The sequence below is a fragment of the Cornus florida genome, unplaced genomic scaffold (assembly GCF_030987335.1).
Source record: "Cornus florida cultivar Cherokee Brave unplaced genomic scaffold, ASM3098733v1 CherokeeBrave_3.0.0_Hap2_Chr02, whole genome shotgun sequence".
Classification (NCBI taxonomy): domain Eukaryota; kingdom Viridiplantae; phylum Streptophyta; class Magnoliopsida; order Cornales; family Cornaceae; genus Cornus; species Cornus florida.
In genome coordinates, this window is record NW_026775572.1 from 40,432,641 (window position 1) to 40,454,314 (window position 21,674).

At 32.8% G+C, this 21,674-nt stretch overlaps 1 protein-coding gene and 2 pseudogenes across 1 annotated transcript; all 3 read left to right on the forward strand.

Moving 5' to 3' along the window:
• Positions 1–672: 672 nt before the first annotated feature.
• LOC132296107 (cytosolic sulfotransferase 5-like) lies at positions 673–5,869 on the forward strand (annotated as a pseudogene).
• A 7,518-nt stretch (positions 5,870–13,387) lies between these two features.
• On the forward strand, positions 13,388–15,074 carry LOC132286678 (cytosolic sulfotransferase 13-like). The gene has a single exon (XM_059789045.1). It carries the CDS (start codon positions 13,790–13,792, stop codon positions 14,771–14,773), a length of 984 nt encoding a protein of 327 aa, XP_059645028.1. The 5' UTR covers positions 13,388–13,789; the 3' UTR covers positions 14,774–15,074.
• Positions 15,075–15,836: 762 nt separating this feature from the next.
• Positions 15,837–19,729, forward strand: LOC132296108 (cytosolic sulfotransferase 5-like; annotated as a pseudogene).
• The last annotated feature ends 1,945 nt before the right edge of the window (positions 19,730–21,674 follow it).

The following is a 21,674-nucleotide window of genomic DNA, read 5'->3' on the forward strand; positions in this document are numbered from 1 at the left end:
TCTTGAGCATAAATTCAAGAGCTTGAAGTCAGCTTTCCAATGGTACTAACCACACTCTGAAATTCAACCATAGTGAGAGTTATGGCAGTTTAGTGAGATAGGTTCCCGGTGTCGCTTAGTTGCAAGACGCCGCTTTGTTCTATCTTCATATCTTTATCATCCGAACTCCGAATCAAGTGATTCTTGAGTCTAACTTCATTTATTTTTCGTTTTCTTTCCAATGGTGTGCACGATGGAACCCATTTCAGCTTGAAATGATCATTTTACCCCTTGGTTCATTTCTTATCGGGTTTGGCATTCTTGTTTCATCGCTTGGCTTATTTAGGTTTCATGACTTCATGGGGAGTCATTTTGGTGCCTTAGGGATGATGTACATCTCTAGAAGTCATTTTGTACATTTCGCTTCCACATTTCGAATCCATTATCGGGTCATCTTTTGGTCATCACTAACGCACCGGGTTTACAAAAACTTGGGCCGTCACACCGCCACTATCAAAACCTAGAGGAAGAAGCTCAATTCCACGTCCAAAATCTCAAATTTAACCAAATCCAGTTCGTTTCTCACAAAGAAATCCTCAGACCTGAAAGTTGAGGGGTTGGTCAAGTGCGCGGCGGATGGAGTCGGAGATCTTGCTGTGGACGAGGTTGGTGTCGAAGTGGTAGAGGCGGAAGATGAGGTATGGAAAGGTTGTGAGGATGGTGCGGCGGAGGTCAGCGCGGCGGTGGGCGGTGAGGAAATACATAAGAAGAGTATCCAATTCGTTTCTCACAAAGAAATCCTCAGATCTGAAAGTTAAAGGGTTGGTTAAGCGCGCGGCGGATGGAGGCGGCGATCTTGCTGTGGACGAGGTTGGTGTCAAAGTGGTAGAGGCGGAAGGTAAGGTAAGGGAAGGTTGTGAAGATGGTGCGGTGGAGGTCAGTGCGGCGATGGGCGGCGAGGAAATACATAAGAAGAATAAGAAATATATAGGTACAGATTATATGCATATATAAGAAGAGTAAATATCATTTTTACCCCTGCCATGTCACCCATTTACTAGCCTCCATGTCACCAATGGACACCCTGGAGACGATTTTTTCTCCCCGTTGGACACGCCCACCTAATGTTGACTAAGACCGACTATGCCTATCTAACCATGTGGGGGCACTAAAATCAACCTTATTATATAGTATTTTTATCCAAAAACATGAAAAATATTGGACAACCCTTTTGAAAAATAGTTGATGTTTTGTGTTTTGTATCGTCGAATAAACGATCTACATTTAAAAAAAAAAAAAAAAAATTAATACAATTTGGTACTCTTAAACATGCATAGAGAATATTTCGTGAGAATTTGAACATTTTTCATAGAAGATATAGCTAATTTCTTGCATGACTATAAGATGATTTCAACCATTTTTTTTTTTTTGGGGGGGGGGGGGGGGTGTTGGAACAAAAAAAAAAAAAAAAAATTAAGAGACGAGAATTGGTAATAGAATAATAATTATTATTTCTGCAAGTTAGATGCATTAGACTGTTTTAGGAGAATGACATAGTTAATCTTGGATTCTGTGTACAATTAAAACTCAAGCACTAAATATAATTAGAGATGAATTTTAATTATAAAAGCAATAAGTGAGAATTAAAACGTTCAATTTCTTTTCTTTTTTTTTAATTTTAAGATAAGTCAAGCAAATTTGAGACATTTTAAATTGTATTCCATTTCAAATAGAACTTAATATTCTTTTGCTAGAGACGTGATATTTTTCTCTTTGAGAAATTCATTTGATTGTTTAAAATAATTAAAAAAATATAATTATCAAAGATTGTAGTCTAGTAGTATTTTATGGCTACACAAGGTTTAGTGTTCAAGAGAAATAAAAACTGGCGTGTGAGGTTTTTTTTATTTTTTTAACCAAAGTAAGAAGAAAAAAATATATATATTCAAAATGTTCATTTCGGTTAACAGAGCTTTTAATACGGACATTTCATGTGTTTCCTTATTATTAAAGCAATCAAATGAATTTATCCAACTAATCACCATCATCCTATAAAGGGTAAATAAAAAATAAAGAAATTAAGGAAATAGAAGGAAGGAACTGCTTTAAAATTGAGGAGGAAAGGAAAGGAAAGGGAAGGGAAGGGAAGGGAGGAAAAGGGAAGGGACTTTTTAACCTCTTAACTACTAATTTTGCTTTCTATATATATGAGTGTAAGAAAATGAAATGACATTGAAAAGACTTGACATTTATTTTGCGCTTTCATAATGTTTTTATTTTTCCATTTTCTCTTCACTGTTTTTTTTTTTTTTTTTTTTTTTTTTTTTTTTTTACAATAAAAAAAAAAAGGAAAAAAGAAAAATATGAGGTAATCATAATCATTTCTAATTGTTTTTCTTTCTCAGATTTCCTTATAAGAACCACTACCAATGTGGTAGTCCAGGGATATATTTTCTATTTTTAGGAGTGGTAGGTTGAATGTCCTCCTAGGAATGAAGTGGGGTCTGAGTTGCTCTACTCTACTAAATAATAATAATAGAGTTAATACTATCTCATTTTAACTTTAATTTTTTTTTTTTCTCCCTTAATTAATGCTTCAATTTATTTTTTTCTTTTTCATCTCTTATGTTATGTTCGGTAAAAAGAAAGAAAGAGATATGAAAAGAAAATAAAAAAACAAGAACGAAATTCTCTTCTTTGATAGAGATGATACAGTAAAATAGGAAGAATGATATATTTTTCGTTCTTTACAATTTTTTTATCTACCCAAAAATTGATGGAAGAAGGGAAATAAGACAGTGGATTATTCTAGAAGTTTTAAATTAAATACTATTATAAATTATAAAAGTTTTAAATTACAGTATTATCTTATATAAAGTATAATATTATAAATATTATTAGATATAGTGTTAAAAACAATTATAACTTTTTCTTTCCTTCTATCTTTAACTAACATAGTAAATTATGAATTTATTCTTTTATCTTCTATCTAATCAAACAAAATGAAAAAAAAATATACAATCTCTTCGGTAAGAATGTCTTATCTATCCTTATTCTGTACGGGTTCGTTTGGTTAGACGAAAAATTTAATGGAAAGTGAAAGTAAAAGAAAGTGAAGTGAAAGAAAGAAAAATCAAGTTTCCATCGTTCATTTGGTTAGCAAAAATTTTTTTGAAGAAAGTTGTGAGAAAATATTATTTTGTTAGTTTGGATAGTATGAAAAGGAAAAGGAAATTATTCTACATACCAAAAATACCCTTATAATTATAAATAGTAATAAAATAAATAAATTTGAGTTAGACTAATAATCTTTATACTTATTTATTTATTTTAGTAAGCAAATGGTGAAATATGAAATAAAATAATATGTGATATCATATATAATTTTTTGTATTTTTTTACAAAAACTAGAACCCATTAATTTTTACACTTTAAAAGTTGAGTAAGTACCAGTATAATTGACTAATTTAAGTTGTGTACATGAAAAAATATTGATTATTATTACTAAGAAGAAATTATGCCAACTTTGTTATATTTTTAACAAAATCTTAAGTCATTGGATGTATCTTAATGAGTGGAACACGGTAGGACTCTAGCTAATATATACATATATGCATGTATTATTATTGTATGTTGTCTTAGATGACATGATTTATGAGATAATAGTATTACCAACTGCGAAAAATTGTGCAATTGCAGCCATGATCGAAAAATAATGAAAAATAATAATTTAATAATGGAAGGAAAAATTAAATTAATTTTACACACACACATAAAATTACAAACAATTAAATTAGTAATAGACAAATTAATTAATTTACAGAATAAGGAAACTTTTCCTTTTCAATGAAGTCTATTTAGTTTAGACAACATATATGCATTTCCTTTTCAATGAAGTCTATTTAGTTTAGACAACATATATGGGCATAATAAGAAAAATAAAAAATAAAGTGCACAACTTTAGTGGGAAAGTAGATTTTCCTGTGTTTTACGCTCGAAAAAATTTGAGGAAAATTTTCAGATGTGGGAAATTTACTTTCCCCAAAATTTTCACTTTCTATCTAACCAAACTACTAAAAAAATTTAAAATTTTCTCTTTCTTTTCCTTTCTTGCTGCTTTTTGCTAACCAAACGGACCCTACATTCCATTCAATTTTTTCCTTTCTTACCGAAAAATAACTTTCAAAATATTCACGACAGATTCTCGGTCCCTACGGAATGGAGTGATATAAGTTTTGAGAATTCAAGTTAAGATCACGATAAGACGGGTCGTTTATTATTACGTAATGTATACAGCCGAGACATCTTACAGACGGAAATTTGATAAAACTCGAATCTTCTTATATATATATATATATATATATAATAAAGTCACATGCTTGGGGACCTTGGACTTGAAGTACCCACCCACACAAAGCAACTAAATAGAGTAAAATAGTTGATGGATATTTTTTTCCATTTATATAATAATAAATTCTCAACGGATGGATTTTCATTTTGTATACAACTTTGTCAGAGTGTAAATTGTATGGGTCGCTTCCTTTTTATTTGGAATCTGATAATTCGATGAATTCCTCTTTTTTAAAGATTTACTAGGTCCCTTCTGCACTAGATAATAACTATCTCATTGAAGGTTGAAAAGACCATGGAATATGCAGTTCATAAGTTCCAATCTATTTGAACTTTTCTTAATTTATATTCCAAACAAAACTTGGTCTCAAGTTTTTTTTTGGTAGGGTAAGAATATTAGGAATTAGTGGTTAATTATTGGGGAAGGTGCAAGGCTCGAATATAGACTTCGAAATAGGGGTTAAAAAGATTGTTTGTGATGATGCTTGTTTTAATTTTTGTTTCTCTCTTTTGCATGTGCAAATAAATAAAACAAATAATCTCAAACAAAACTTGGTAGACTTGAACACGTGTAGATTCCGCCACTAAGTATATAGAAGGTGAATGCAATTAGGGTCGACTCAATATAATTTGAGATGAAAGCAAGCAAAAACATGATGTTTGATACTTAATTTTATTAGGATAGAATCATATCAATTATTTGATACCTTTCAAGATGCAAAATAATCTGTGGAGGATTCGGCATGCAAGCTTGTCTATCTATGCAGGAACCCTATGGACACTTTTGTTTCACTTTGGCACTTCACAAACAGTTCAAGACCTCAGGGGCAGGAAATAAGATCATTTGAAGAAGACTTTGATAGGTTTTGCAGTGGAATACACATGTATGGTCCTTTTTGGGATCATGTTTTGGGTTATTGGAAGGAAAGCTTGGAAAAGCCTGAAAAGGTACTTTTCTTGAAGTGTGAGGAGATGAAAGAGCAACCCACTCTTCATTTGAGGAGGCTAGCTGAGTTCTTGGGCTGCCCATTTTCTCCAGAGGAAGAGACAGAAGGGGTTGTGGATGAACTCATAAGGTTGGGTAGCTTTAAAAATTTGAGAAATTTGGAGGTGAATACAAGTGGAAAATTGTCCACTGGTCATGAAAATAAAGTCTTCTTTCGGCGATGAGAGCTTGGAGATTGGAAAAATTACCTGACACCTGAAATGGCAGAGAGGTTAGATCAAATCATTGAACAAAAGCTATATGGGTCTGGATTAAAATTTTAGATTTGCTAGCGCAGTCAGTTACCCCTTTTTTTTTTTTTTTTCTTTTTTTTTAATTGCAGCATGTATTATTTCTTGATGTCTGGTTGTTTTCCAATGTTGTATGAAAACTTATTAATTGCTTAAAATAATGTGATTTTGTTGTTGTTTTCTTTTCAATGAGTAATATGATTTTGTTGTTTGATTGTGACTTTAATTATTTTCCTAATAAAAGCATTGTTGAGTTTTCAAAAATGCTTATTGTAATATTGGACTCCAATGTGATGATTTACTGTAATTTTAGATTCCAATAATGGCTACAACTTCAAAGTACATAGCAGGTAGTACGGATAATAATATTATGGTAGTGGTTAGATGTTGCAATAGTTAACATTGACATAATTGTCATTATATAATACTCATTTCACTTATCTTGAAAACAATTAGCAATCCTGTCCAATCATATCTGGCAAAAATGAAGATTAAATAAGCATTTTAATCAGTATATATTCTTAAAACAATTAGTAATCATATTTGGCAAAAATGAAGATTAAACCCTTTTTATCAGTATTCTTGAAAGGAAAGTCCTTGGTGAGAATGCTTAGCAAGGAAGCAAAAGGAAGAAGCAAGAAAGAAATGATTAATCTTCAGTATTGCAACTGAAAGACATAAACTTGAGTTTTACAAAATTATTTGCTATGTTGAAAGTGGTTTTTGATCTAATTTGGTGGAACTATGCTAGAAGTTTAGCTGAACTAATTATGAGTAAGTTGGTATCATAGAGAGTATCATATCAAATACTTGAGGAAAAAAAAAAAATTCAAAACAAGAGATTGTCTTTGCAGGGGAGCTGTTAGCTAATAATTGATACCTCTTATATCATTATTGATTCTCAATTGTGCTCTGTTACACCTCTTTTTGACTGCCTTCTATATGACAAACAATTCATATTAAAATATGTCTTTAAGCTATGTTCGGCTCGGCATGAAATTAGAGTCTTGGAATTGAGAAAAATTTAGTTTAATTTTTTTTTTTTGTAAATTTGAACTAAATTTTTCTCTAATTTCATCAATTCCAATTGCCTGCAGCCGAACACAGCCTGAAAATATTTTAATTCAAATTTAGTGGATGCCTGTGAGGGGGAGCTACTAGCTTGGAAATATTCCAAGCACTATAGGAGATGGCCTAGATTGGCCCTTTTAAAGCGCCATGTTTTTCTGATGGATTGAGTCCTATTTTCCTTTAAAAAACACTGGGATGTGATTGGAAGAAATAGTTACATAGATGAATGAGAACAGCTGAAGTATGTAACTTAGAAATAGCTACACTGTGAAAAGTCAATAGTTTAAATTAATATACCAAATAGATTCCCTTGAGTGCAAACAATGGGCCACTCTTGTAGGTGAAAGTCCAAACTTTAACCGACCGACCTATTTGGATGGGAGTGAGATGATTTGCACAGTGTCCGATTTATAGTCAGGCAATGTGAGGCTCAATGGGCGGTAGCAGGCCTGTAAGAGGCAAGGCTTTGGTGCGAACTACGTGTGCTCACAATTCCCGCATCATCTGAGGGTGAAAGAGTGAAGTGTTATATGTAGGCTCAATGGTGGGACCCGCTACCAAAATTGTTGTGTACGGAAATTTTATTTTGAGTCCATTGCATATCATGTATAATTATTTTGTGCATAATTTTATGTTGGGAGTTAAATTGTGTGGTTGTATTACAATTGGAGCATGTATATAAGTTTTGTGGAGGAAAAATTTAAAAAGGTTAGATTTTTATTTAGTGGTGGGACCCACCACTAAATATTTTGTGGCCAAGAGGCCATTTTTAGTCTCATTCTCTCCCTCACTCCCGATAGCTCTCTCTCCCTCTCCCTCTCACTCTTCTTCTTCTTCTTTTTTCTTTTTTTTTTTTGTCATTTCAATCAAGCTTTCAAGGTTTGATCTTTCCCTCACTTTTGGGAATTTGATGGTACTATCTTAGGCAATGTTGGAGAGCTTATCGAGGCCTACGATTTGATCAGAGAAAATCTCATTTTAGCCACAATTAGGGATTTTGAATTTAGGGATTCTTGGGCTAGAATTTGGGGCTTTCTTTAATTAGTTGAGGTATGGGTTTTGAATTCACATTTTCTTAGATTTTCGTGAATTATTCTTTTTGAATTGTTGTATAGTATGTTTAATTCGTGCAGATCCTTGCAAAAAATGATTTATGTGTTGTATATGTGATATGTGATTATGTGTCAGTTGCTGTTTTATAGGAAAACGTGCCTTAAATGATTATATTCCATGCCTTATGTATTTAAGTTGCTAGAAATATAGTAAGAAGCATGATACGTGTATTATATAATTTCTCCCAATTATGTTATGATTAAGAATTCAAATGTATAAAGAATTATGATGTTTAAGAGGTATAGTGCATTTATGCATTTTCATTGGGCATGGAATGGGGGAAAAGTTGTTTTAAAAAGGCAATAGGAATTGTTTTAGAAAATGGGGAGCGACATTGGCATGACATTGCACTTCATTTGCATATTTGGTGTATTTGTGCTTGATGACGATTATTTATAAGCTTGTTATTGTGGTTCTTGATATGGATTCCCTTTGACATGATTTCGTCTACTTTTTGCCTATTCTTTGCGTGGATTCATGGGGTCGTAAAAGTTATGTCTTAGATACTTCCTACTGAGCTTTATTCTCACCCCATTATATTAACATTTTTCAAGACTCGGGGAAGAAGTGGCGGAGGACAACTCACCACAAGTTTGAAGGGGGATGGAAGTTAATAAATTTTGTAATCTTTTGCGTTATGGCTCATGAGTTATAGAACTTGTAATTTGTTCCATGGATAGTAGCATTGGTGTAATCAATGTATAACTCATGTAAATGATTTTGGGACTATGTAAATGGTATGTTAAACTTGCATTTTGAATGGAGGGAATGTAGTATATCATCTGGCAATGGTTTAAAACAGGTTTAGAGTAGATTGCAAAGTTTTCATAAAGCCATTGCATTTCTTCATTTTAAGCATTTACAGTAGCAGGAACCGGTCTCACAGAGCCATTTTGGTGGACCGAAATGGGCACATCGATCGACCGATTCTTCCAGTAGTTTCAGCTACTATTGGGTCCACAACCAGCCGGCCGAAATGGGTATTTAGGTCGACCGGTACAGGAGACTTCACTTAGGCCGACTGAAGCCCCACTTCGGTCGACCGAACTGTTGTTGCATAGTACACCTTGTTCCATTTTCCGGCATAGTTCACCCTGAGTCTTGGGAAGTTACTTAGAGCCTGAATGAAGTATATTTGCAATGCAATAAAGATGTATTAACACTTGATATAGTGGAATTGACTTGGGTGACCTTGGGTTCGGGTAAGGATTCGGTTAACGGTTTGAATCCACGGGTTCGGGTCGTTACAATAATAGTTTCGAGAATTTGAGTAATAGGAAAATTCGATGGAAGGGACGAGTCTGCCACATTCGATCCTACTTGACCGATCTGCTGGTTTTCTTCTTCCTCGTCTTCGTTTGTAGCAGTAGCTTTTGAATTTTTTGGCTTGGGAGGCATCTTTACTATAAATTACTCACCTAGTGGGGTCCTATCAGAAGTGCCAAGAATGTTGACGCTAAAATTGGCTGGCTAGAGTCGACTCTAAATTAATATGTTTACGGGCATGCCAGAACCAACAATGTGGTTTGAGTGTGAGTTTAGTATTGCCTTAATTAAAAGGACTTTAACAGTGAATAATTATAGTAACAATTTGAGAATAGAAATGGGAGAAAATATAGATATAGAAGGTGATAAGGAGAAGAGAAAGAGATATAAAAAGAGATCAAACGAGACTGAAATAGAGAGGGAGAGAGATAGAGATAGCAAGGATGCTATATGAGGAAAGAGTTTGAGAAAACAACAATAATAACAAAAGATTCTGAGGGTGCTGGACCTCTAGTACATCATGTCTCTTTATTTATTTATAGAAATTATTCGTAAAACAAATACCTACAAACAAGCATCCTATTTACATTACAACTCTATCTCATAACTAAATGTAATTCCAAAATAAACTAATCCTAAAGATAATCATCAGCATTTAAATAAACTAAACGATATATACTAGCAATGTAATTCGTATCTATTAGTTACTTCAAAACATCCATACTAACTTTATATGCCGTGCCTCTGCAAGCAATCCATGCAAAATACAGTATTCCTTTAACATTTATCAACTGCCACATCATTATCCCAATTGTAGTCCAAGCCCACTATTTGATCTATATAGAATAACAATGATTTTTAGCCCAAATTAATTGCCAATCCAAACCATACCACTGCCACTATTTGATCTTCAACTTCATTTGTGTTGTACGCCTCTTCATTCTCCACAATTTTGTCTTTTACACTTTTATAATCAGCCTTCGTAAACTCATCATACTCAAATCATTGTACCTAATACACTATGGGTAGTGATTCACCTCTATGATTGGAAATGATGGTCTCGAGCATTTTTCGAACATAACTTGGAGTTTTGGACTCTCCAAAATACTCCCAAATTTCTTCATGTTTGCCTTTTTGCAACACTACCAATGCCTTATCTTCTTTCTTCACACAAAACTTGCTGGGCATGCCATTATTTGGCTCTTTTCCAACAATATTCGACGAATCGATTACAATTATAAATCAACCCTTTTACAATAGCACAAATCATTGTAAAATAGGACTATTGGTCGGGTAAGTCGAACCACTGAGATTGCTAGTTTATGGCAACTAAGGTGTCTAGAATCATTTTTAGAATAATGATGGGGTATAGAGGTTTGTGAGAGTTGTCACTAAAATTAAGAATTAAAAAATGCATAAAACAGTAATGCTAAAAAGTAGAGAGGCAAAGACAATTACAAAGGGACTAGGGAAGTGAATCCGCACTAAACCCTTAACACATGTTAGATCAAGACTACATTGGGGATAAACAATATATATATGATGGTCAAGAATTATACAGCAACACATGGTTGCCTTGTAATCATCAAGAAGTTCATTAAATCAAAACAAGAATGATCCATCAAAAGTTTATACATTTGAACTACCTAAACTAGGGTGTAGCATCAAACATACTATCTTAAGTAAAAGATCATCAAGCCTTCAATCAAATGATAAAGCACATGAAGTTAGGAATCAAGTATAAACCGTCAAAGGGAATACCTAAGCAATGGACTATCAAGTTTCTCTATCAACATGCCATGAAAACCGTTCATAATCTTATTTCCATTGTCACCATAAAAATGCAAGCATTATGATTAATATAAGAACCATCTAAGACAAGATAATTAACTTACATCAATCATTTATAAACATTGGAATTCATTACAAGAAGTAATATGCTCTAGATTATGAAAAGACCAAAAATTATACATTATTATCCCCAAAATAGAGCCTAATCTAGTACATGATTACAAGGGGAGGCTTCATCACCTCCCTAGATGGATGTTTAGTTACCCATTACTACAAGGAATGAAGAGGATGAAGAAGAAGAACTCTCCATTGTTGCACTTTGAGCTCCAAGAACACCCAAAACCTCTCAACCCTCTTTCTCCCTCTAGAACTTTACAAGATTGAGATATATCCAATAATAATGGATCAAGGTTCTTACCTAGCCAAAAACCCCTCTCCTCACACTCCATCACGAGCTCTAACCACTCCAAGGAAGTAGAACCACACAAATATTGCAGAGGGAACAAGTTCAGCACAAAAACAGGAGCAGGTGGGTTGCTCTCTGCAGATCGGCAGGCGCCCGCGGTGCGCTGGCGGGCGCCCGTGGGCTTTCAACTTCGAAGATGGCTACTGGCATGTTTGGCGGGAGCCCGCGGTGGCGCGGCGGGCACCCGCGGGAGCTCGGCGGGGCCCCGCGAAACTAGGCAGAGAATTGAGGAGTTGGCGGGCGCCCGCGGGACCTTGAGGCTACAATTTCATCAAGGCTTCTTGTAAGCCTCTTCGAGCCAGAACGTTGACGCGGTCTCCACTTTGAACACTAAGCCACGAACTCCATGCATATGAGGACTCAAGAGGCCTGGCCCAAAAGACGGTCCTCAGCAACGGCGCACCTACTTCAACAAGAATGATGTCAAAACCGCTTCTTTAATCATAATCGGGGAAACTGACCCGAAACAAGACAAAAGTACACAAGTAAAGTAAAATTGTACATTATACTTCATTAATGAACCTAACTTAAGCAAGAAAGGGCGCTTGAATATGTAATATTCGGCGCTTATCAAACAATATCTCACAAATCACATATTTTGAGGCATGAAGTCATAATGATTTTCATTCTCTTGTAATTAGAGAACATCATCTTCTCACTAAGAAAATACATTTTTTCCTCTTCAACATCATCAAGGAGAAACATGTTTTTCTCAAAATGTTGAACCTTCTAGTATCAACTTTGTCAGGCCTTCAAGATCATCTAGGCTCTGATATCGCTTTGTTTGATTTTGCTCTGATACCGCTTTGTTGTTTTCTCTCTGATACTACTTTATTGGAAATAGTGAAAAATGTTGAACCTTCTAGTATCAACTTCGTCAAGCCTTCAGGATCATTTAGCTTTGATACCACTTTGTTGGCTTTTGCTCTGATACCACTTTGTTAAAAATAGTGGCCTAGATACACACACAATTCTCAATATAATATTTAGAAGAGAATAAAATTGAGGAAATACTTTTATTTCACTTCTACTATTTCATCTTATTTCTCTAATCTTATTTTCTCTCCAGCTAAAATGACCAGAGTACATGATTATATAGGTCTCACGTACATATGTGTAACCATTATATTTGAATGCCTAATTACACCCACTATTCCCACTAACATGATATTTAGTAAGTATAACTCCCACTAATATAACCATATAGTCTTAACTCCCATGGCCCATGGTTTTACATAACATTTAGGGCCGGCCGGACCATTAGGCGAATTAGGCTGTCGCCTAAGGCCCCAGCCAATAAGAAGGCCTCAAATTTTTTTCTTCATATTATATCCATTCTAAAAAAAAATTAATTGCTTCCTATTATCAGACCGCCAATATAAAGGCCCCCAAAAAAAAATTTCCGTTATTTTATAACTTTCAAAACCTTTTATTGGTTTATATTATAACATTCCTAAAAATGTTATTTCCTTCTATTATTAACCTCTACCTAATAAAAAGGCCCCAATTTTTTTTATTTCATAATATTATAACCTCCTTAAAATTTTATTTGTATCTATTATTAAATAGTAACCAATAGAGATTTAATAGGGGCAAAATATTTCTCTCTTTTATCTTACTTATTTCTTCTCTCTCTCTCTCTCTCTCACTCAGCTCCTCATTCACTTTTCTTTTTTCTCCAGAATTTGTAAAACTTTCCATATTCTTATTTTAACTTTTATCTTTTTTTATTTATTTTTTTTTATTCCTTCTTATTTCTTACATATTTTTTTTCCTTTTTCATTAAGTATAACTTGTAAAACTCTAATTAGATATTAAAAGGCCACTTTTATATTTTTCGCCTAAGGCCACAAATTATATTGAGCCGCCCTTGATAACATTCACCAGTAATTCTTATATACTAATTCTCATTAAGACAATTTATTACCCTCTAATTAAATACTAAAAAATCTAAAATTAAGTTTATTTTCCCAGACTAACAACTCAAATCTTGATCCATTGAATCAGATGCATATACATATATATATATATATATATATATATATATATATGAATCATGTTACAATATAATAAAAAATTGCTGTACTACCAAGCAAGACATATATATACACCGGACATAACTCTTCTAATTGACAAATTACTGTATCATCTACCAATGAAGGACCTTTTTTTTTTTTTTTTATCCTTCATGAAGTCATATATATATATTTTTCATCAATCTTGTTTTTTCTTTTTCTAAAAGGTGCGGTGTGTATTATTTGCCAAAGTTTGAATGGTAGTTTGGTGTTGTCTATGGTTGCTACACTACAATGATATCATAATACTCATAGATGACAAGTTTAAAGGCAAAAGTTTGGGTGTTTTTTTTTTTTTTTTTTTTTTTTTTTTTTTTTTTTTTTTGGTGCTAGCTGTCGAGGAGACAGAGGATAAGTAATATATATACACAATATCATATACACATGCCATATCAAGAATTCGTTGAGTGAAGGTAAGAGTACTCCAAAGCCTCTCACCACCATGTCAACATCTCAACCTCTTTCTCTTCCCAAGTTTTTAGTAGAATATGAATTGAGCCAAGAATGCAAGGACTTAATATCCTCCTTACCCAAAGAGAATGGATGGCTTACAACCCACAACTATCAATATCAAGGATTTTGGCTTGCACCCATAATGCTGCAAGCAATGCTTGCATGTCAAAAGCATTTCCAAGCACAGGATACTGATATCCTCCTCATCACCAATCCCAAATCAGGCACCACCTGGTTGAAGGCACTCTTGTTCACCTTGGTAAACCGGATTCGTTACCGCGACACCAAAATACAACACCCTTTACTCACAAACAATCCCCATGATCTTGTGCCCTTCTTGGAATTTGATCTCCATTTTGATAAACAAGTTCCTGACCTCACTTCCTTTACCTCTCCAAGACTCTTTTGTACTCATCTACCGCTTGTGTTGCTGCCAAAATCTGTGAAGGATTCGGCATGCAAGCTTGTCTATCTGTGCAGGAACCCTAGGGACACTTTTGTTTCACTTTGGCACTTCACAAACAATTTCAGAGCGCAGAAGATGTCGCTTGAAGAAGCCTTTGATATGTTTTGCCAAGGAATAAACGTATGTGGACCTCTTTGGGATCATGTTTTGGGTTATTGGAAGGAAAGCTTAGAAAAGCCTGAAAAGGTACTTTTCTTGAAGTATGAGGAGATGAAAGAGCAACCCACTCTTCATTTGAGGAGACTAGCTGAGTTCTTGGGCTGCCCATTTTCTCCAGAGGAAGAGACAGAAGGGGTTGTGGATGAAATCGTAAGGTTGTGTAGCTTTGAAAATTTGAGCAATTTGGAGGTGAATACAAGTGGAAATTTGTCCACTGGTCGTCAAAATAAAGTCTTCTTCCGACGAGGAGAGGTTGGAGATTGGAAAAATTATCTGACACCTGAAATGGCAGAGAGGTTAGATCAAATCATTGAACAAAAGCTATGTGGGTCTGGATTAAAATTTTAGATTTGCTAGCGCAGTCTATTACCCTTTTTTTTTTATTTTTTATTGCAGCATGTATTATTTCTTGATGTCTGGTTGTTTTCCAATGTTGTATGGAAAACTTATTAATTGCTTAAAATAATGTGATTTTGTTGTTGTTTTCTTTTCAATGAGTAATATGATTTTGTTGTTTGATTGTGACTTTAATTATTTTCCTAATAAAAACACTGTTGAGTTTTCAAAAATGCTTATTTTAATATTGAACTACAATGTGATGATTTACTCTGTGTTACTTAGACTCTTCATAATTGACGGGAGTATCCGACACGACACAGACTCAGACACAAAACTCGTTTCGAACACTCTATTTTTGAATCGGACACTCTCCGAAACTCCCTGATTATGTGGTTTGAAGTCCTGGTTTGAAGTTTGCAAAAGTTGAAGATGAATAGGTAGAAGAAAGGTTGGAAGACAGGAAAATTTGTGTCTTAATTTTTTATTCATATAATATATGTATATACATTTTTTAAAACTCCCGTGCTCACTGTTTGTTAGGCTAGGATCATCATTGTAATATTATATTATTATAGATATATAAAAGGTGTGGCTATTATAATATTATATAGTATTATATTGCAGCAATAATTACAATGTAATATTATATTACTACTTCCAAGTAAGTGGTTTTGGGGGCCCATACTCTTTTATCACCCATCTGGCTCTGCAGTTGGAGGAGGCTTGCATAGTTGCATGTACCATCATTATAATATTATATTATTATATATAGTACAGCTGTGGGTTACGACTGTAACCCACATCCATTTCACACCTACAAATTCATTGGCTATTTGAATTATTGTTGGGCCTCTATCATTTTGGACTGACTTTCGGGCCTTCCCAGCTCCTTTGCACAACATATATAAAGTGTCCAAGTACTCGTGTCCAAACTTTAGACACTTATATATCGTGTTCCCGTGTCTTATAATTTGATAAATTGATAGATCCAACCTCAAGACACGTACTCGTGTTCGACACCCACACCCGAGTCCATGTAACATAGGATTTACTCTAATTTTAGATTCCAATAATGGCTACAACTTCAAAGTACAAAGCAGGTAGCATGGATAATATTATTATGGTAGTGGTTAGATGTTGCAATAGTTAACATTGACATAATTGTCATTATAATACTCATTTCACTTATCTTGAAAACAATTAGCAATCCTGTCCAATCATATCTGGCAAAAATGAAGATTTATTAAAGCATTTTAATCAGTATATATTCTTAAACCAATTAGTAATCTTATCTGGCAAAAAATGAAGATTAAACCCCTTTTATCAGTATTCTTAAAAGGGTATAATCTTCAGTATTGCAACTGAAGGTCATAAACTTGAGTTTTACAAAATCATTTGCTATGTTGAAAGTGGTTTTTGATCTAATTTGGTTGAACTATGTTAGAAGTTTAGCTGAACTAATTATGAGTAAGTTGGTATCAAAGGCATAGAGAGTATCATATCAAATACTTGAGAAAAAAAAAAATTTCAAAACAAGAGATTGTCTTTGTAGGGGAGCTGTTAGCTAATAGTTGAAACCCTCTTATCTCATTATTGATTCTCAATTGTGCTCTGTTACACCTCTTTTTGACTGCCTTCTATATGACAAATAATTCATATTAAAATATGTCTTTACCCTATGTTCGGCTCTGCATGGAATTGGCAAAGTCTTGGAATTGAGAAAATTTAGTTCAAATTTCTCTAATTTCATCAATTTCAATTGCCTACAGTCGAACACAGCCTGAAAATATTTTAATTCAAATTTAGTGGATGTCTGTGAGGGGGAGCTACTGGCTTGGAAATATTCCAAGCACTACAGGAGATGGCCTAGATTGGCCCTTTTAAAGCGCCATGTTTTTCTGATGGATTGAGTTGCATTTTCCTTTAAAAAACACTGGGATGTGATCGAAGAAATAGCTACATAGATGAATGAGAGCAGCTGAAATATGTAACTTAGAAATAACTACACTGTGGAAAGTCAATAATTTAAATTAGTATACCAAATAGATTCCCTTGATTGCAAACAATGGGCCACTCTTGTAGGTGAAAGTCCGAGCTTTAACCGACCGACCTGTTTGGATGGGAGTGAGACACTTTGCACAGTGTCCGATTTAAAGTCAGGCAATGTGAGGCTCGATGGGCAGGACCAGGCCTGTAAGAGGTAAGGCTCTAGTGCGAACTACGTGTGCTCACAATTCCCGCATCATCTGGGTACGAAAAAGTGTAGTGTTATATGTAGGTTATGTTGGGAAACGTGCAATATTTAAAAACTTTTCGAGGGATTTAAATTCATAGATCTTGATTCATCACATAGAGACAAGTTTTATGCAAAAATAAAATATAATGTATCATTCAATTAAAAGATTGAATACTTACATCAAAGGTCTGAGTAAACCTTTAAATCTTTCCTCTAAAGTGAATGTTCTCACTTATTGTAGATCCCTTAGCAAGATGCCTTCTCCTTAGATCTTCATCTTCTTGGTAATTGTTTTGCCTTTAGGAATCACTCATAAGCCTCCATGAATGACCTTGGAAAAACTAGGTTTGTGGGAGCCTCCATTAGATGAGAACATAAACCCTAATTTTCTAGAGAGAAAAAATATATTCATTTTTCCTTCTCATAAAAATCACCCCCAAAATATACATAGACCATGTATATTTATAGGCAACATAAAGGTAAAGAAAAGGAAAAAACTAATCCTTCTCAATCTCTAATTCACATGTCTCAAATCTAATATGATTCCAATATCAAGTTGGGCTATGAGTGAGAATTCTTTGGGCTTATTATTTTATTGGCTACAATGAATTAATAATTGGCCCGGTCCAAGGACCCAATTAAATTAATTCATAAATTAATTTCTACTGCACTAAAAGAAATTAATTGAACTCCAATTAAATAATAAATAACATCTAAGTCAATGTCGCACTTTGACCCCTCTATGCATAATTAGTTATCGGATAAATAATGTCAACAATCCGACTACTTACCTTTGATTATTTCTGGCTTGATCACAATAAAACATTTGTTTGACAAAAATAACAATTTAAATAAATAAATATATAATAAATCATTTTGTCTAAAAACACACGAAGGCCTTCGAATTTACTTTGTGATCAGCCATAATCAATACAAAATAAATACAAGTAACAATGATGCAAATATTGAAAATATAACCCTCTAACTATTAATTACATAACTACCCAAAGTGTCAGTCTAAGGATCCCAAAGAATCTGCCGAACAAATCAAAGTAATTATTAATTAATAAAAGAGCCTATAATTTTCTCATGCTTAAGAGTCAAATGCCATGACGGTGATAGGGAGTAATTGCATACGACGGCTCTCGCAATATATCTCAACCTAACACAGATCCAGTTCAAATCTTAATTAATTATGAGTCCATCCATAATTACCGACTATGAACCATTTATGATTACTATTTATATATCATGCATTGATTACCATCACATACATATATATAAATATCTCTTGTAATCAAATGGACACTATCAATTCTATAATGAATCGAAATATAATACATTGAATTCACCAATTGTATAAAACATAAATATTTCAGAAACGTCAGGAACATATGTCACTTTAATCCAAACAGGAATTTGATATGCCAGGGCATATAAATCCCGACAGGTTCAACACCCTTTACTCATAAACAATCCCCATGATCTCATGCCCTTCTTGGAACTTGATCTCTATTTTGATAAACAAGTCCGGACCTCACTTCATTTACCTCTCCAAGACTCTTTTCTACTCAACTACCACTTGTGTTGCTGCCAAAAACTGCAGAGGATTCGGCATGCAAGTTTGTCTATCTGTGCAGGAACCCCTACAGGGGACACTTTTGTTTCACTTTGGCACTTCCTAAACAATTCAAGAGTGGAAAAGATGCCACTTGAAGAAGCTTTTGATATGTTTTGCAGAGGAATACACGTATATGGACCTTTTTGGGATCATTTTGGGTTATTGGAAGGAAAGCTTGAATAACCTTCAAAAGGTATTTTTCTTGAAGTATAAAGTGATGAAAGAACAACCCACTATTCATTTGAGAAGACTTGTTTAGTTCTTGGGCCTGCCCATACTCTCTAGATGAACAATTTGAGCAATTTGGAGGTGAACAAAAGTGGAAACGTCGATATGTTCTGAGAATAAGATCTTCTTCCGGCAAGGAGTGGTGGGTGACTGGAATAATTATCTCACTACTGAAATGGTATAAAGTTTGGATCAGATCATTGAAGAAAAATTATATGAGTCTGGATTAAAATTTTAGATTTTCTAGTTTGAATTGTTGTTGTTGTTGTTCCCCAGACGAAAAGTTGTTCTTCATGGCAATATGTATTCGATCCTTGATGTTTAGTTGTTTCCCATATGCTTAGTGTAATATTGGACTATATAGGACATAATTATATCATATTATATTTTTTTATTTTTTTTAACATTCTTGAGAATAATGGGATGTATATAAAAGTATATCAATAACTAGCAATGATACAAAGGGTATGGAAGAAGGGTGCCTTAATTATATATGATAGCTGTATTGTTGGAAGGAAAGACTGGAAAGGGAAGGTGTTTTTCCATAATCCTTCTTGGATTTATTTGTTTGTAGTATGGTGAAATTATAACTCAATTTTTATACAAATCAAATTTAAAATAAGCTTACCTATTCAACTAAAGAAAAAAAAAAATCAAATTTAAAATGGGGAACTATATGAACTAATTTTTCCCTTCACTCCATTTCATCTTATTCCTGAAAAAAAACAACAATAATAATAATAATAATAATAATAATAGCCTTTTAAAATTGCAATTCTTCTTTAATTCTTTCCTTTTGAACTACTCCACTAAATGAAGAAAGAGCTCACCTATTCCTACATGCAATTGTACATTACATTGCAATTACAAAATAACACAGAAGCACTCAAAAACACAATAAAGAATAGATATATTTTTATTTATAGAAAAGGATAATAAATATAATTTTATCTATTAATATTAGATCAAATTTCACTAAACACCCCTTATCTATTAATTTGTTTCAACATACACTCCTGAACAGATAGCAATTAAACCCTCAAACTTGCAAAATGTGGCACTAATTATAACTTAATTAATTACATGGTAATATACTTATTATAATAATATATACATATATATATATAATATAATATATTACAATGTAATGTACTAATTTTAATAATATAGATGGTAATATACTGATTAAATGTACTATATAATAATAGGTTATATATATATATATATACACACTAATAAAAGGCACATATGATGCACGTGATGAATGTTTTCTAACTTATATAATTTATATTTTCATATATTTTTTAACTGTTTATAGTTTTATAAAAAAAATAGGCAAAACAGTTTTAGGCCAGAGTAATAATTGTCACCTCAAAAAAAACAAAATAAGGTTTTCCATTGATATATAAATGAAAACTATAAACATTTAAAAAAATATATGAAAATAAAATTCTATAATTTACAAAATATTCATAAATAAATATTATATAAAAATTCTATATATTATAAAATCCGAAAGGGTACCAACAATTTTTAGATTGTAATAATTGTCACCTCAAAAGAAACAAAATATATTAGAAAATCCAAACTTATAATTGTTTGAAATAAAAGCATTCCTAAATTATTTATTTCTCAATCTTTATCTTTTTTGCATATCTCATTTTTCATGAAATGAATCATTGTCAAGTATCAATTCTTTTAATTCTTCCACCACAAAATAAGTTTTTACGACTTATTGTTAAGTATTGTCTATCTTCACCAGAAAAAGAAAAAAATTTCCTTTGCAGCTTGTCACTTTGTTACTGAATTCATCCATGGCTTGCCAAGAGAACAAATATAATTTAAAACTATTGAGAATTTAGAGCTATTGAGAAATTCAAGTAAATATATTTTTTAATTTAATTAAAATTTTATGAATAAAGGTAGAAAATTACCTCAATTTGTAATTGTAGTAAATTATCTAGTGAACAATTTATTAATATTTGGCAATCATTGAACACTGTTAGGGTTGCAAGTGTTCCAATATGTTCCATACTTCGCACTTTAATTATCATTATGTATCTGCACATGAGTAAAAACAAAGAATTATTTATTTGTAATATTATTAAACTATTGAAATAAATACAATAATAAGATTTTAAGATATAATAATACTTTTGAAAACATTTTGGGTCTGTTGTGTTGCATCGAGGACGGTATACTCTATCTTTTTCAACTTTAATTTTCTTGTTGCATTTCTCATACACGTTGTACCACGGTTCGCGATCATTGACGACATTTTCAATTGTTGCTTCAAAAGAGTAATTTATTTTTCGTAGGTTATGCAACAAAATATAACATCTCAATATATAAATTGAATATAAAAATGTGATACACAATTAAGGAAGATTAAGAAATATACTGAAATTTAATACCTCAAAAGGACATTGTAGGTTTTCCTATTACGTCTTGAAGTTTGACTTTTCAGCACCATTAAATTTTTGATCTTTTGTATTGGAAATCAAACTTGTTATATCTTTGTTTTTTATGTTCTCTTTGGACATGTCCACATATAAATTATCTTGTAAAATAATTAAATGAATAAAACAAAAAAACATGTTCTCTTTCTACAAATAGTGTATATATAATGTAAAAGAAGTTACAATAAATAACGAATCAATATCTTAATGCTTTGACACTTTCAATATCCATATTAATTTGCAATGTAAATCCTTTTTGTGTTTGAAGAGACAGACCTGGAATATACATTGTTATTTGTAAAAGTTTGTTATTATAGATTTACTTAATAATTTATAATGTAAATAATATCAATTTGTATGATAATT

What these genes read in the sequence shown, in the direction of transcription:
- LOC132286678 (XM_059789045.1), top strand. Translation starts at nt 13,790, where the DNA reads ATGTCAACATCTCAACCTCTTTCTCTTCCCAAGTTTTTAGTAGAATAT.